Below are 17,700 nucleotides of genomic sequence, written 5' to 3'. Positions count from 1 at the left end.
CCTCTTCACTCTCACTCCTCCAACTTTATCCAATCTTTTATCAAATCTTTTGATTTTATCTTCAAAACCTGTCTCCTGTCTGTCTCCTAATAATACTACCACCCTGATGCAGGAAGGCTCTTGAAAACCAGTCATCAGTCTGCTGGTTGGTCTTCATAACTCAAGATTCTTCTCACCTACATCCATCCCACACTTAGCAATCAAAGGATCTTCAAGCACAAATCTACCAAATCACCCCTCTTTTCAACAAACTCCATTGGTTCTTTATTACTTCCAAGATTAAAAAAAAATGAAAAACTCTGTTCCACTTTTCTAGTTCTTTATACTTTAGCCCCTTTCTACCTTTCCAGTCTTCTAAATATCTTACTCTCTTCTATGTATTTCATGTTCCAGCACTACTAGCCTCTATGATCTTCCCAAAAGACATCCTATCTCTTGATAACATGCATCTTCATCTTCATTAGCTGTCCCCCATACCTGGAACTTTCTCCTGAAAGTTCTTTTCTGGCTTCATTTAAATCTTACTATGTACAGGAATATTTTCCTAATCTTCCTTAATATTAAAATCTTCCATTTGAATTTATCTTTAATTTTTTCTGTGTGTATTTGTTTGTATGACGTTGCTTGCATATCACCCTCCCCACTCCCCAACTATGCTTTGTATACATATGGTAAGCTCTTTTTTTCTTCTCTTATTTATTTATTTATTTTAATACACATTGCTTTATGAATCATATTGGGAGAGAAAAATCAGAGCAAAAGTGAAAAACCATGGGAGAGAAAAAATAGAAAAAAGAAATGAACAAAACATGTGTTGATTTACATTCAATCCCCATAGTTCTTTTTTGGGATACAGATGGCATTTTCTATTCAAAAATTTTTAGGGATGGCCTTAGATCACTGAATTACTGGGAAGAACCAAGTCTTTAATACTTGATCATCATACATTCTTGATGTTATTATGTTCAATATATTCTTGATTCTGCTTGTTTTGCTCACCATCAGTTCATGCAGATTTTTCCAGGCCTTTCTAAAATCAGCTTGTTTATCATTTTTATAGTATAATAATATTCCATTACCTTCATGTACTACAACTTGTTTAGGCATTCCCCAATTGATGGGCATCCACTCATTTTCCAATTCTTTGTTACTACAAAAAGAGCTATTATAAACATTTTTACACATGTGGGTCCTTTTCCCTCCTTTATGATTTCCTTGGGATACAGACCTAGTAATGGCATTGCTGGGTCAAAGAGTATGCAAAGTTTTAGAGGTCTTTGAGCATAGTTCCAAACTTCTGTCCAGAATGGTTGGATCATTTCATAATTCTAACAATAATTGCATTAGCGTCCCAGCTTTTCCACATCCCCTCCAACATTTATCATTATCTTTCCTTGTCATTTTAGCAATATGAGAGGTGTGAGGTGATTCTTCAGAGTTTTTAAATTTGCATTTCTCTTATCAAGAGGAATTTAAAACTTTTTTTCCCATATGATTATAGATGGTTTTATTTTTATCATCTGAAAATTGTTCATATCCTTTGATCATTTTTCAAATGATACAAATCAAATCTGTATTCTTACAAATTTGACACAATTCTTTATATATTTTAGAAATGACACCATTATCAGAAGCACTGGCTGTGAAAAAATTTCCCCCATCTTTTTACTTCCCTTTTAAGTGTTTCTATTGGTTTTGTTTGTGTAAAACCTTTTTAATTTAATATAATCAAAGCTGTTCATTTTTCATTTCATAATGTTCTCTAGTTTCCATTTGGTCATAAATTCTTCCCTTCTCCAAAAATCTGATAGGAAAATTATCCGTTTGCTTATGGTATCACTCTTTATGCCCAAATCATGCATTCATTTTGACCTTATTTTGATATGTTGTGTGCGATGTGGGTCTATGCCTAGTTTCTGACATATTATTTTCCAGTTTTCCCAGCAATTTTTGTGAAATAGTGAGTTCTTATCCTAAAAACTGGAGTTTGGGGATTTATCAAATACTAGATTACTATAGTCATTGACTATTTTGTTATGGGTATCTAATCTATTTCATTAATTTACCATTCTATATCTTAGCTAGAAACAAATAGTTTTGATGACTGCTGCTTTATAATATTGTTTTTAGGTTTGGTACTTTTAAGCTGCCATTCTATTGATTTGAGTTGCCCATGATATGTGTTATCACCATAGTGTGGTGTTGGTACACTTCTATATCTGTTATTGTAACACATCTATATTTGTTATTGATCAATTCTCAAAACATATAAAAATGGTGAGAAGAAACGAAATATGATGCCAATGAAGTACTCTCTATGACCATGGATTTTTTCAAAACTGTTTTCTGTTGCTCTTCTACTTTGATTTTTACCCTTTCCAGGGCAACTCCAAGTTAACTTCCCCACTTATAATAGTTGCTGTGTACTTGAAATGTCTTTGAATCAAATAAGCTTATAACCTACTGTTTGAGAGTATTTGTATCACCATAATTAAAGGACTATCAGGAAAAAATAATTAAAAAAAATAGAAATATAATACCCATATCCATATCAATCTATATACACAAATATAAACATACATTGGGAGTAGCCAACACTGATTAAATAAAATCTAGACCATTCATTGTGCTTCCTCAAGGGTGATATCTCACTTGTCCATGCTCTATCATTAATCCTACAAAGACGATTTGCTCAGTGTGCCAGGAAGCCAAACAGATTCTTGAGAAATTCTTAGAAAGTGAAAATGCTCAGGCTGCCAACAACAGCAGCTAATGGCCCCTGGGCTTCTTTTTCATTGAAGACATGCCAAACTCAGTCATAGAAAGCCCAGTTGTGCAGGTATTTACCACACGAATGACCATTTCTCCTTTATTTCTGCTTTTATTTAGTCATTTCAGTCATGTCCATCTCTTTTTGTTTGTTTGTTTTTCTTGGTCTAGTGGTTTGCTATTTCCTTCTCCAGCTAATTTTACAGAAGAGAAAACTGAGGCAAAAAAAAATGAGAGTTAAATGACTTGCCTAGAGATACACAGATATCAAGCATCTGAGGCCAGATTTGAACTCAGGAAGATGAGTCTTCTTGATTTCAAGCCTTTCACTATATCCACTATACCACCTAATTGCTCCATATTTCTTTATTCAAAGGGATTAATGAACCTCTATCATGAAAGAAAGGTTTTGTCTTCAACCATATTGTATTACACAAGAAGGGGAAAAGAGGGAAATAGTAGGCTATTTGGTAAGATGGAGACTGCCCTGAATTTGGACAAAGAGAACCTGAATTTTAATTCTGCCTTTGTTGCCTCTCTGACTTAGGACAAGCAATTTAATTTCTCTAAGGCTTCAGTTTCTTCAAAGGGAAGAATTAGATTAGAACATCTTTTGACATTCCTTCTAGCTCTAAATCTTATGATTTACTCCCATGTTTATGAAAATGAGATACAATCAGAAACTTTAGAATTCATTAATGAAAACATAAAGCAATCTGTCTGATTTATGAGGCTGATTTCCTCTCCTACTATGAAACTACTTTTCAATTTATTGTGATTTTCAATCTATACATTAAAATATATTACAATTTTATAGTCAGGGATGTTTTAAATAATATTAGTAAAGGTGTGACATTTTTGTGGATGGCTGACAGAGTCTTTAATGCTACTGAACACTTTTATGGTTATACATTAACATTAACTTTGGAAACTATAACATAATGAAATTTTATTGCCAATTAAGTTGATGAGTCACTGTCACCTTCTTAAACTCCTCATTTAGATGGATGAGAAAATCAGATATAGGAAACATGGTACATACTCTGACTGTTGTAAAACTTTGTGACACCATGAAGTTGAAGTGTTATAGGAAACAAGGGAGTGCATCATCAAAATATCTCAGAAATAGTCTTATGATTGCTTGGATGAGGAATGAAACTGGAATTTGAGGCCTTTCATTTGTCATAATAACCTTGCAAAGATTACTAGAAAAGTGATCTAGTATCTACTGATCTTCATATATAAAAAAAACCCTAATGAAGCTGACACAATTAATAGCCATATCTCTAGTTCATAGCTAGTAAAAGAAAAATTTAAATATTTGTTTGCATGTTAAAAAATATAAGGCTGCCTTTTAATTTGTATTTTGTATTTGTATATTGTATTGGTTATCAATTAGTTATCTGTGAAGTTTAAATACCCATTATTTTAGAGAAGTCAAGGAAGGTATAGTTTATTAAATACTGGTTGTCCAAGTAATGGTAGCTAGTATACACACACACACACACACACACACACACACACACACACATATGTATATATAGATGCTATGTGTTTACTATGTGTCAGTCATTGTGCTAAGCACTTTATAATTTTTATTTCATCTAATCCTCACAACAAGTCTGGGAGGTAGGTGCTATTTGTTATTGCTCAATTGTTTTTTAACTGTGCTGAATACTTCATGATCCTCTTTGGGGTTTTCTTGGCAAGCATACTGAAATGGTTTGCCATTTTCCTCTCTAGATTATTTTACATATGAGGAACTAAGTTAAACAGGATTAAGTGACTTGCTCAGGTCACACAGCTGGTAAATATCTGAGACCATATTTGAACCTGGGTCTTCCTAATTCTTGACCCAGTGCGCTGAGAAATATTTTAATATTAGCTCTAATTAAGACTTTTTAACAATTAAAAACTTAAGGAATTTTCCCTCAGTTTTAGATTTCATTATAATTTTCTAAAATGGGAGTGTTATCATTGATAAAAGAAAGGAATATACCAAATGTCAAAAATTTACTGAAATATTTGCAGACTAAATGATAGTACAATTTCAAATGATTGTACAAGCACATGATAGATTTAGACTTAGAAGGAATGTTGAAAGCCATAAAGATAAATGCCCTCTTTTATAGATGAGGATTCCAGTCCAAAGAGATAATTGAGTCACTGGAGATCATATAAGTATTATGAAGCAGAACTTGATTTTAATCCAGCTTCTCTTATTCTAACCGAGTGCTCTTTCCACATTCCTACTTTGCATTCATATAGTTATTAAGGGAACTTTTCATTTTCTCTTTGTATCTATCATTTAGGATATCCAATATTGTCATCCAGGATTGTATATGTAATTATAGCAGACCGAGTGGGACCTCAGGGCATAATTCCAATAAAAGTATATTTTACTCTATCAACATGAAATATACTCAGTGCATCCATAAGTAATCTGTATAGATTCTCTTCACAGTAGTACAGCTTGCATGTCATTTCAGTTCTCATTCTCTAAATTCTTGTCCCTAACTTTTATTTTAACATGTTATTTTTACCAATTACATGTAAAAAGAATTTTGACATCCTCTTTAAAAAACTTATTAAAACAATTTTTTACATTTGCTTTTAAAACTTTGGAGATGTAGATTCTTTCCCTTATCTCCCATTAAAAAAATCACATGTAGAGTTATGTAAAACATTTCCATAAAAGTCATGCTGTAAAAAAATAAACCAACATATATCTCCCATCCAAAAAAAAAAAAAAAAAAAACTAAATAGAGAGAAACAGAGAGACAGACAAAGACAGAAAAACAGAGGCAGAAAGACATAGACAGAAGAAAGAATTCTTCAATCTGTATTCAGATACAATCAGTTCCTTCTCTGGATATGGAGAGGATTTTTCATCATAAGTCTTTTAGAGTAGTCATGGATCATTGTACCACTGACAATGCTGAGAATAGCAAAATCACTTATAGCTGATCACCCCAAAATAATGCTATTACCTAGTATGCATTTTGCTTGAGTTCACGGAGGACTTTCCAGATTTTTTTCTGAGAGCATTCTGCTCATCATTTCCTATAGAACAATAAAATTCCATTATAATCATATACCACAATTTATTCATCCATTCCCCAGTCGAGGGGCTTCCCCTCAGTTTCCAATTTTTTGCCTTGAGAAGAGAGCTGTTGTAAATATTTTTGTACATATAGTCCTTTTCCTTTTTTAAAAAATCTCTTTTTGAGATTCATGCTTAGTAGTGGTGGTGTTAGATCAAAAGATATGCATGAATTTATAGCATAGAACATATCTTTTAGGTTTGGCAATTGTCGATGCTGTAAAGTTACCCATACATATAACCTTTAAATAAAAGGCTATTAAAATAAAAAAAAAAACATATCTTTTGATCATTTATAAATTGGGGCATATCTTTTATTTTTTTTAAATTTGACTTAGTTCCCTCTATGGTTAAGAAATGAGGCTTTATATCAATTGGAGAATGGCTAAATAAGTTGTGGTATAGGAGTGCAATAGAATACTATTTTTCTGTAAGAAATGACCAGCAGTGAGGCCTGGAGAGACTTACATGAACTGATGTTAAGTGAAATGAGCAGAACCAAGAAATCATTATACACTTCAACAACAATACTATATGATGATCAGTTCTGATGGATGTGACTCTCTTCAACAATGAGATGACTTAAACCAATTCCAATTGTTCAGTGATGAAGAGAGCCATCTACATCCAGAGAGAGGACTGTGGTACTAGTGTGGAACACAACATAACATTCTCACTCTTACTCACTTTATTTGCTTGCATTTTGTTTTCTTTTTTCCTTCTTGATTTGATTTTGCTTGTGCAGCAAAATAACTGTATAAATATGTATACATATATTGGATCTAACATGTATTTCAACATATTCAACATGTATTGGACTACCTGCCAGCTAGGAGAAGGGGTGAGGGTAAGGAGGGGAAAATTTGTAACAAAAAGTTATATAAGGGTCAGTGTTGAAAAAATTACCCTTGCATATGCTTTGTAAATAAAATGCTTTAATAAAAAAAAAGAAAAAAGAAAAAAATGAGGCTTTATCAGAGAAACTTGTTTCAAAATTCTTTTTATAATTATAATAATCAATTTATAATTGCTAACTGTATTTCTCCCATCTATTCTGTTCTCTTTCTCCTTTTATTCTGTCCATACTCAAAATTGTTTTGTTATTGACCACTCACTCCCTTCCCCAATATGTGCTCTCTTTTTTCACCCTCCCCACTTTCTATATGTCACCCCCCTCTTACTATCCTGCAGGTTAAGATCAATTTCTATGCCCATTTTTAAATTTTATTTTTTAAGGTTTATTTTAAGTTTGTTTATTTTTAATACAAATTGCTTTATGAATCATGTTGGGAGAGAAAAATCAGAGCAAAAGGAAAAAACCATGGAAGAGATTTAAAAAAACAGAAGTGAACATAGCATGTGTTGATTTATATTCCGTCTCCTTAGATCTTTTTTTTGAATGCAGATGGCATTTTCTATCCAAAGTCTATTGGGATTTCTTCAGATCACTGAACTGCTGGGAAGAACCAAGCTTTTAATAGTTGATCAGTTCACATTTTTGGTGTTATTGTATATGATATATTTTTGGTTATGTTTGTTTCCCTCAGCATCAGTTCATGAAAAGCTTTCCAAACCTTTCTAAAATCAGCTTGTTCATCATTTTTATATAACAATTAATATACCATTACCTTGATATACTACACTTGGGTTCATGTAGTTTTCAAGGGAAACTGGGAGAGCTTGAGCAGCTTCCTGACTTTATTCTGCCATCTTGGCTCTATATGTATTTTAAATGTATATGTTATTTCCTCGAATCAATTCTGATGAGAATAAGTTTAACTCACTCACCAACTTCTTCCCCTCCTCTCCTTCATTTTAAAAGCTTTTTCTTGCCTCTTTTTTATGACAGATAATTTATACACTTTTAATTTTCTGTTTCCCTTTCTCTCAGTACATTCCTGTCTTACTCCTTAATTTTATTTTTTAAAAATTTATTATCCTTTCATGCCTGTGCTCTCTGTCTATATATACTCCTTCTAACTGCCATAATAATGAAAAAGTTCTAATAAGTTTCAGATATCATCCTCCCATGTAGGAATATAAATACATAAACCTTGTTAAATGCCCTATAATATCATTTTCCTGATTACCTCCTTATGCTTCTCCAGACTCCTGTATTTGAAAATCAAATTTTACAATGAACTCATAATTTCAAATGCTTGAAAATCCTGTGTTACATTGAATTTCCACCTTTGCTCCTGAAGGATTATGCTCAATTTTGCTGGGTAGGTAATTCTTGGTTGTAATCCTACCTCTATTGCTCTCTGGAATGTTATATTCCAAGCTCTCTAGTTCTTTAATGTGGAAACTGCTAAATTTTTTGTTATGCTGACTGTGGCTCTACTATACTTGAATTGCTTTTTTTCTGAATGCTTGCAATATTTTCTCCTTGATCTGGGAGTTTGGGGATTTGGCTATAAGATTCTTGAGAATTTTAATTTTGGGAATCTCAGGAGGTGATCAGTAGATTATTTTCATTTTTATTTTACTCGCTGGTTCTAGAATTCAAGACGGCTTTCTTTGATAATTTCTTGAAAGATGACATCTATACTCTTTTTTTTGATCATGTGTTTCTGATCTCCCTTTTATCTAATCCTTCCCTTTAATTTCCTCCTTTCCTTCTATTTCTTTATAGTGTAAGAAAAATTTCTAAACCCAACTGAGTGAATATGTTATTCCTTCTTTGAACCAAAACTAATGAGATTAAACTTCAGACAATGCTCATTCTCCTCCCTTCCCTCCCTCTTTTATAATGGGTCTTTTGTGTCTCTTCAGGTGATCTAATTTATTCCATTTTATCTCTCCTTTCCTCTTTTTTTCAGTACAATCCTTTCTCCATCCTTTAATTTTTTTTTTAACATCATTACACCAGAGTCAATATTTGCATTCATAATATGAATTATGGACAATTTTTTTTTCTGAGGCAAGTGGGGTTAAGTGACTTGCCTAGAGTCACACAGCAGCCAGGAAGTATTATGTGTTTGAGATTAGATTTGAACTCAGGTCCTCCTGACTTCAGAGCTGGTGTTCAATCCACTGCACCAGATAGTTGCTCCTGACTATGAGACCCACTCAAAATGCTCTACTAAAAATATAATTCTCAAGAGTTACATGTGCCTCCATCCAGGAATGTAAACAGTTTAATCCATAAATAATATTTTTTTCATTTCCTGTTTACCTTTCTATGGTTTTATTGAGTCCTCTGAAGATCAAATTTTCTTTTCAGTTCTGGTCTTTTCAATAGAAATGATTGATAGTCCCTTATTTCATCAAATATACATCTCCTGCCCTGAAAGATGATGCTCAGTCTTGTTAGTTAGTTAATTATTGGTTGTAATTCCAGATATTTTGCTTTCTGCAATATGGAATTCCAGGCCCTGAAATTCTTGTTATGTAGAAGTTGCCAAATTCCATTTGCTTGGTTCTTGTTTTTAATGTATGATTTTCTTCAGTTAGCTTTAGTATCTCTTTTTCTATTTGATTAATTCTCCTTTTCAATTTGGTGTTTTCTTCAGTGATTTTTTTTTTTTTGCATTTGGCCAATTGTGTTTTTTAAAGAATTGCTTTCTTCAGTCAATTTTTGTCCTTCCTTTTCTAAGGACTTTCTCTTACATACCTTGTTTCTTTTCTCAATTTTTTCTTCTACTTCTTTTATTTGTCTTTTAAAATCTTTTATATCTTTTATGAGTGCTTACAAGAAGCCTCTTTGGGCTTGAGACCAATTCATATCATCCTTTGAGATTTCACCCATGGACATTTTGTCCCTTTCTAAGGTGATATTTTGGTCTTCCCTGTCACCATTGTAACTTTCTATGATTAAAGATTCTTTTTTGTTTCTTGCTCATTTAGTTTCTTCTTTTTCTATTTTGTGACTTTTAAAGTTGAACTCTGCTTCTAGGGTATGGGGGTGCTGTCCCAAGATTCTTGTACCACTCTGAGCCTTGGCTTTGAGCACAAAGGGCCCCTTGTGTTTGATGTTCTTCTCAGAGTGGGGGATATTTCTACTTTGTCTTTCCAGACAACAACCTGATTTCCAAGGCTGGTGCCTTCTGCACTTGGACTCAAGGTTCTCAAGGTTGCCCCACTGATCTGTGCTGCAACTGAGTCAGGACCAAGGGTCTCATTTGCTCATCTGCTGTGATTAAGACCCTCTCACTGGCTTCCTCAGAAACTATCTGAACTGAAGTGGGCTGAACACACTTTTTACCTCCATGAAAATGACTTTTCTTAAAGTCCTTCAATTTATCTTGAGCTGGATAGTCTTCATTTTGTCAAACTTTGTTCAGAGACTTGGTTTCATGTGGTTGTCAATGGAAATTAGGAAAGATCAAACAGCTTCCCTTTGAGCATGACTTTCAGGTAGACCAATGATTTTAAAAAGATCTCTTCTGTTATTTTCCTAGTCAGTTGTTTTTCCAGTGAGATATTTCATTATTTTTTTTTTGTTTTTACTCCATTTGTTCAAATCTAATTTTTAAGGAATTGTTTTCCTCATTTAGCTTTAGTACTTCCTTCAACATTTGGTTAATTTTGTTTTTAAAGGCATTCTTCTATTCATTAACTTTTTGTATTTCATGTTGTACCATTCTCAATTTTTTTCTAATTTTTCCTTTTCTCTTAACTGATTTTCAAAATTTCTTTTGAGCTCTTTTATACCCTGAGATCAATTCTTATTTTTCTTAAAGGCTTTGGATGCAGCAGTTTTGATTTTGTTTTCTTTTTTTGATTGTATTTTTTGATCTTCTTATCACCATAGTAACTTTCTATGGTCAGAATATTTTTCTGTTGTTTACTCATTTCCCCATCTGGGAAAACTTCAGCATTTGTCATTTTCCTTTTCTACAAAATGAGTCAATCTGAGAAATATGGAATGGTACATTAAAGATTTTGCATTTCTCTAATTAGTAAGGATTTCGAGCATTTTGTTTCATATGACTATAGTTAGATTTGATTATTTTATTTGAAAACTGCCTATTTGTATCCTTTGACCACTTATCAATTGAAGAATGGTTGATTTTTATAAATTCGACTCAATTCTCTATATATATTTAAGAAAGAGGCTATAAGCAGGGAAATTTACTTTTTATGCTTCTCTTGAATCTTGTATTAGAAGTCAAATTCTCTATTTAGCTCTGGTCTTCTTCATCAAGAATTCTTACTTCAGTTTCATTAAATATTCATTTTTCCTTTTGCAGGATTAAGCTCAGTTTTATTGATAGGCAATTCTTGGCAATACTCCTAACTCCTTTGCTCTCCATATTATCATATTCTGAGCCCTCTAATACTTTAATGTAGAAGCTGCTCAACTTTGTCTTATCCCAACTGCAGCTCCATAGTATTTGAATTGTTTCTTTCTAGATGCTTGCAATATTTTCTTCTTGACTTGGAAGTTTTCCTGTTGCTGCTTCCTTCTTGCCCAGGGCTCCATCTCAGCCTCATAACTGAGTCTGGCATTACCAATCAGCTGAGGTTCACTCTGTCTTCCCCTCACTACATCTTCCCTGATTCAAACCTCAACTCCACAAACAGTCCAGGAGGTGAAATAGTCTGTAGTTCCTGCTGATACTCCAGCCACACTCAGCTAGCCAGAGGAATCAGATACTTGATGTTTCTGCAGAGCTAGCCCAGAGATATTTGCACTTCAGACAGATTAATCCTGACCTAAGGTCTTTCTTCAGCTCTTACGGTGTCCTGTCATAACGACTCCTGTTTTGCTCCATGTCTTCTTGGTTTTTCACCAGTCTATGTTCACCTTGAGGCACAAATTTATTCTATTTGTGGGGGATATCAGAGAGCTTGAAATCTACCAACTTATTCCACCATCTTTCTACCATTTTCTTATTCTGTTTTTTTTTTAGTGTTATTTTCTTCTGAATTTTTGTGCCTCCTTTACTAAGCTGTTGACTCACTCATTCTTCCAATATTTTTCTCTACCTCTCTTATTTGATTTCTAAAATCTATTTAAATTATTAAATCTATTTTAATTGCTTTCACAATTTCTTTTTGAGCCTGAAATCAATTTGTATTTTTATTTGAGTCTTTAGATATAACAGTTTTTATTTTGTTGTCTTCTTCTGAGTTTGTGTTTTGATCTTTCCTGTCACTATAGTCATTATCTATGGCTAGTTTTTTATTTGTTGGCTTATTTACCCAGTTTAATTTTTTTTAACTTTTAACTTTATGTTAAAATTGGACTTTCCTCCTAGAATGGAGAGGGGCACTGTTCCAACCTTTAAGATTTTTTGTGTAGCTGTTTTCAGAGTTAGTTTTGAGGACCTGTAAAGTTTTATACTTTCAATGTCGCTTGACAATCTGTGGGCTAATTCTATTTTGCAAATTACTATGGATTCATAGCTTCAAGACCTGCTGCTGTCTTTCTGGGGCACTCCCTACACTGGATTGCACTCCACTCTCATTCTGTGACAGACTTTTCTCATCAACTTAAGTTATCTTAGGCTAAAAATTGTTTTTCTCCATCCTTTAATAAGTTCTGCTGCTCTATCATTCATTTTAAGACATTATTTAAAGTTATTTGGAGGGGAATTTTGGAGAGTTCAGTCGAATTCCAATCTTTTTTTTGCCCTTTTGGCTTTGCTCATATTCTTATTTTTTGGTAAATTATCCATAAAGGATTTCTCCAATACACTGGATGTTTCCCTCCGATTCTTTTAATATCCTATTAAAAATTATTTGTCATGTTGTGGAGGTGATCTTAGGTCCAATAGATCTCAAATCTTTCAAATTCAAAAATGTTGTAAAAACTTTGGATGTGGTTCTGTCAAGATGGAGCTCTCTCTCTATAACACTGGGCCTGGTGTCAGGAAGACCTGAGTATGAATCTGAATCTCAGATATTTCTTAGCTAATTTACCTTGGACAAGTCATACAAACCCTCTCTGTCTGAGTTTCTTCATTATAAAGTGGGGGAAATAGTTGCCTCATCCTCACAGAGTTATTGTGAGAATCAAATGCGATGATAATTATTTACCATTTAAGGATGACTAGCATATACTAAGCACTTAATAAATGTTTGTTGCCTTTCCATCCCCCTGTGCTTTCTGTGGCTTAGCCTAAGTATAGACACTTTGTGTTGGATTCTTTGACAATGACAATATATGAAACATTTTTTTCTATATAATAAATCTACTAACTTTTCTAATGAAACAAGGCATTGATACTCTCTTATAAAACTTGTATATAAATCTGTATTGTTAATATGTTGATGGCCATTTATTCCTTCCATGAACCATCCGATTATCCTGTTTCCCATTTATCATTCTAGATTTAGTTTATGTCATTCCTCTTTTGAATCACAAGTTCTTTGTAAATTGTACTTCTTGCTTTATCCATTTGCACTGGTCATTCATTAAAAGTAGGATAAACTCCATACTCATTTTTACCTTTTAGAAGTCTTAATTGCTTTCTAATCTCAACGTAGATGTTATTTCCACAATGTGTAAGTATTTGAACACATTTGTTTTTCAATAGTAGAATATAAACTCCTTATTCAGTTAGTACCTTTGAATCCCTAACACTTAGCTTAGTGCCTGGTACATAGTAACCACTTAAATAAATTTTGTTAGAGTGAAAACATTGTACAGTTTCCTAAGTGTGATTTTGTTTTCTTCTTAATTTATTTTGATCCCTACCATAGCATTTGTCCCATGTATGTGTGCTAATGATTTTAGTGTTTTTCCCATTTAGGTACATATCATTAATTGGGCATTATGATTTCATAGATTTGACTTTTTCTTTGGGGATTGCTCTGTTATTTTCTATTATTGGCTATTGATTTTATGAATAATTTTTTTAGTTTCTTGAAATTTCATGTAGCTTGGCCATCTGATATTAAGAGCACTTAGAAAAGTATGCCTTGTGTATAGGATCCCTCTTTTATTTGGACTTTTTAGAAAATATATTCACAACAATGGTACAAATGGGAAAAGTACAAAAGTTTCTTTTGTGTCTCTGCACATGAAATAACTCCTGCATTGTAAAATGTGGATGTGTAGGAGAAAGTTGTTAGAAATTTTAATTTTAGCTAATAGTTAATGGACATTTGCCTAGGCATGAATATGTGGCTTTTTTCTCAATCATTAAACTGGGCACCTTGAAAGTTCTACATTTGTTTCTGTGATTAAAAAGTTTATACCATGTAATTAAAATAATGCTGGACTGAAAATTTTTAAAAACCTGGTTTCTGGTTCTGATTCTGTCATTATGTGGTCATTTGTTTCATTTCTCCAAGCCTCAATTTCCCTATTAGTAAAGTCAGTAAATCACCTCTATAACACTTTCTTTCTCTAAAATTATATTTCTTTCACTTATAAAATGGTAATTTCCAAACCAAAAGCAATCTCCTATGTCAATTCTAAGCATTGAATATGCCTTCATATGAATACAATTATTCTATGTGACACTAACTTTGACAGATCTACATGTCTTTAATGGAAAATTAAAATGGAAAATTGAGTGTGAGAAGAAAGTAAATTGGCTGATTCTTCTGAAGATAAAGAGGATTCACTTAGTGAAATATTCCATTATAAGATCCAGGGTTGGGGGAAATGTCTCCAAAAATGGCATATTCAAAATAAAAATCAATTTGAGAAAAATGACCATATTTTGAGCATACTAATTAAATGATATTAATGGAGCAGATATGGTTAAGAAGAATGAGACAGCCAACCCATTTTACTTAAAAGGTCAGGTCATAGACAAAATATTATGTAATTATAAAACACAAAATATTCTGAATTCAATAAGCTTGGCACAGAGGTATATATTTTCTCTATCTTTGTTATTTCCTTGTGACCTTTCCCCCTTCCAATATATTGTCAAAGTAATAATTCAAAATACAATTCAGAAAGCCTGTTTCAGTCTAGTTCCATAGTATTTAGAAGTAAAATGTGGTAAATTAGTCTATCTCAACAAGTATTCTAAAAATGCTGGAAGCTGGAGCCATACTTTTTTCTCTTTATTTGCAGTGAATACTTTATATTACGTGAATACATAGGTTAAAAATAAAATAAGCAGATTTTGTTTTTCATTCCTCTCTTTTCTTTCCTTCCTTCTCTCTTACAGGATTAGAACGAATTGCCCGGGATTCCTCCTATGAGCAAGAAGGGAAAGTCCAGTTTGTAATCGATGCAGTATATTCCATGGCTTATGCCCTTCACAATATGCATAAAGATCTCTGTCCTGGCTATATTGGTCTTTGTCCACGAATGAGCACAATTGATGGTAAAGAGCTCCTTGGTTATATTCGGGCTGTAAACTTTAATGGTAAGTTACACACACTTATTTATTTATTTGTCTTTTTTTTTTTTTTTTTTTTAACATTTCTGAAGTGACAGGGTGTGTTTTTTCTTCCCTATATATAGGACACTTTCAGACACAGTGGAAAGCACAGGATTAGAAAGAATTCTCTTTTTAATCAGAAGTGTGAGTTTTTCCACCTGCTTTCAAATCTCAAGCATATTTTTTAATGCTGCCATTAAGCTGCTCCTGAAACAAGCAGAAGCTAAAAATAAGTCCCTGTCAATCAAACTATTCTACTTAAAATTTCTATTTCAGAAATAACTTGAAGAGCTTATATAGGACTATTGACAACAGATTAATTTTTTTTGAAAATGTTTTGTTCATACCATTATTAGAAAGGCAATTGTAGACACTATTTTGAAAGCGATTCTGAGCATCTTAAACACAAGATTGCCTTGAGAAAGGTGAGTGATTTGGAGTTTGTATCTGCAAATTAAGATGTTGTATAGTCTGTGCCAGACTTCCAGTCTTCTCTCTCATTTTCCATTTAGTAATTCAGCTGATTTGAAGCTAAAATCTATATCCCTTTTTTTCCATTTTTTCAAAAATGTTTTTATATTGAGTTTTGAGTCCCAAATTCTATCCTTTTTTCCCCTCTCACTCTCCCCTTATGTGAGATGTTAACAATAAAATATAGGTTATACATATGCAATTATATAAAACATTTACATTTTAGTAAATTTGTATGAGAAGACTTGCATAAAAGAAAAAATTGAAAGAAAGAGTGAAAAATAGCATGTTTCAGTCTGTATTCAATCAATATCAGTTCTTTCTCTGGAGGCAGATGTGATGCTTTGTGATTAGTCCTTTGGGACTGTTTGACATTCTTCTTGTTCTGTTCATTTCACTATGTGTCAGTTCATGTAAGTCTTTCCAAGTTTTTTCTGAAATTATCCAGCTTATCATTCCCTTAAGAACAATTATATTCCTTTATAATCATATACCACAGCTTGTTTAGCCATTCCCCAATTGATGGAAATCCTTTTAATTTTCATTTTTTTTTTGCCATCACAAAAAGAGCTGCTATAAATATTTTTGTATAAATAGGTCCTTTTTCCTTTTTGGATGTTGTTGGGATATAGACCTATCAGAGGTATTGCTATATCAAATGGTATAGACAATTTTATAGCCCTTTAGGCATAGTTCTAAATTACTCTCCAGAATGATAGGATCAGTTCACAACTCTACCAAGATTGGATTAGTGTTCCAGTTTATTCCATGTCCTCTCCAACATCCATTATTTTCCTTTTTTGTCATATTAGTCACTCTGATAGGTGTAGTATGGTATCTTGGAATTGCTTTAATTTGTATTTTTTTGATAGTGATGTGCATCATGTTTAATATGATTATAGAGAGCTTTGATTTATTTGTCTGAAAACTACTTGTTCATATCCTTTGATCATTTATCATTTGGGGAATAACTTGCATTTTTCTAAATTTGACTCAGTTCTTATATATTTGAGAAATGAGGACATTATCAAAGCTATTTATTATGCAGAGTTCTCACTTGCCTAGAGGGGCTGCTGGCCTATAGGAGGATCCCTCATTGCAGTTGGATTCCCTCAATCTTGGAACCTTGCTGGAAGCCTTTTGCTGTGAGGCTTGTTGGGGCTGTTCTTAGACCATACTCCCTTCTGACAGCAGTGAGACTGATCTTTCCTACTGTGCTGATAAGCTATTCCCTGCTCCTCCACCAGTTCTCAGGCAGTTTTTCCTCGTTGTTTGGAGGGGAAATTGGGAGTTTCATTCCTCAGTCTGCTATCTTGTCACTGGAAGTGACCTGTATCCTGTAAAACACTGCTGTGGAAATGCTGCTGATGGGATTTGCTTCCTGGTGAAACACAGTGAGCCTTGCTTCAGTGGTTGCCACAAGTGATAGATATAAAACAGGATATTTTGAGTATTTCTCATTTTTGATTGGAAGAGTCCAACTCACTTTCTTGAGGAACCATTAGTTTGGTGAAAGTTGTAGCAGTTGCTTCCAATGACTCTGGCTATTATTTACTAATGAAATGATAGACTGTCCTGTACTGTCTGTTGCTTTCTAGTTGGCACTAATCCATGTAACAGAAGTGCCTCCAAGCCAGGTACAGAGCATAACTGTCCATCATAATATACTCAAGTGACCTTAGCTGCCAACCTCCCCCAACCCCATAAAAGCACAAGGTCATCTTCAATTTAAAATCCAAGTAGAAACTTTTAAAATATTTTTTTATTTTTTTGCTTCAGGTAACATGCTAAATCTTTTGCCTCTTATTGGTATTAAACCAAATATGCTATATCATTTTAATAGGATTTATATAAAACTTTTTATAAAAAGGAATTCCCTTTTTATGAATACTGAGAGAATCAGTGGAGCTTGATAAGCACACATAATACTTTTAATTAGAAAATCAGAAAATATATTATTTTTTAAAAATGTTAAAGTTTCATGTTATTGTGACCATTTAGCCTCAGTTAGCCCTTGTCACAAGGGGAATAAGTTAATTCAATACTCATATTTGCATTTCA

The 17,700-nt window shown here is 33.0% G+C and overlaps 1 protein-coding gene across 1 annotated transcript in view; it reads left to right on the top strand.

Annotated features, from left to right (window-relative positions):
• GRM8 (glutamate metabotropic receptor 8) overlaps nt 1-17,700 on the top strand; it is a 927,338-nt gene that overhangs the window by 556,831 nt on the left and 352,807 nt on the right. Inside the window, exon 7 of the mRNA XM_031938983.1 lies at nt 14,953-15,153. Coding sequence (XP_031794843.1) covers nt 14,953-15,153 — 201 coding nt within the window. The remainder of the gene's footprint in view (nt 1-14,952; nt 15,154-17,700) is intronic.

The sequence above is a fragment of the Sarcophilus harrisii genome, chromosome 5 (assembly GCF_902635505.1).
Source record: "Sarcophilus harrisii chromosome 5, mSarHar1.11, whole genome shotgun sequence".
Classification (NCBI taxonomy): domain Eukaryota; kingdom Metazoa; phylum Chordata; class Mammalia; order Dasyuromorphia; family Dasyuridae; genus Sarcophilus; species Sarcophilus harrisii.
This window is presented reverse-complemented; position numbering and strand designations above follow the sequence as displayed.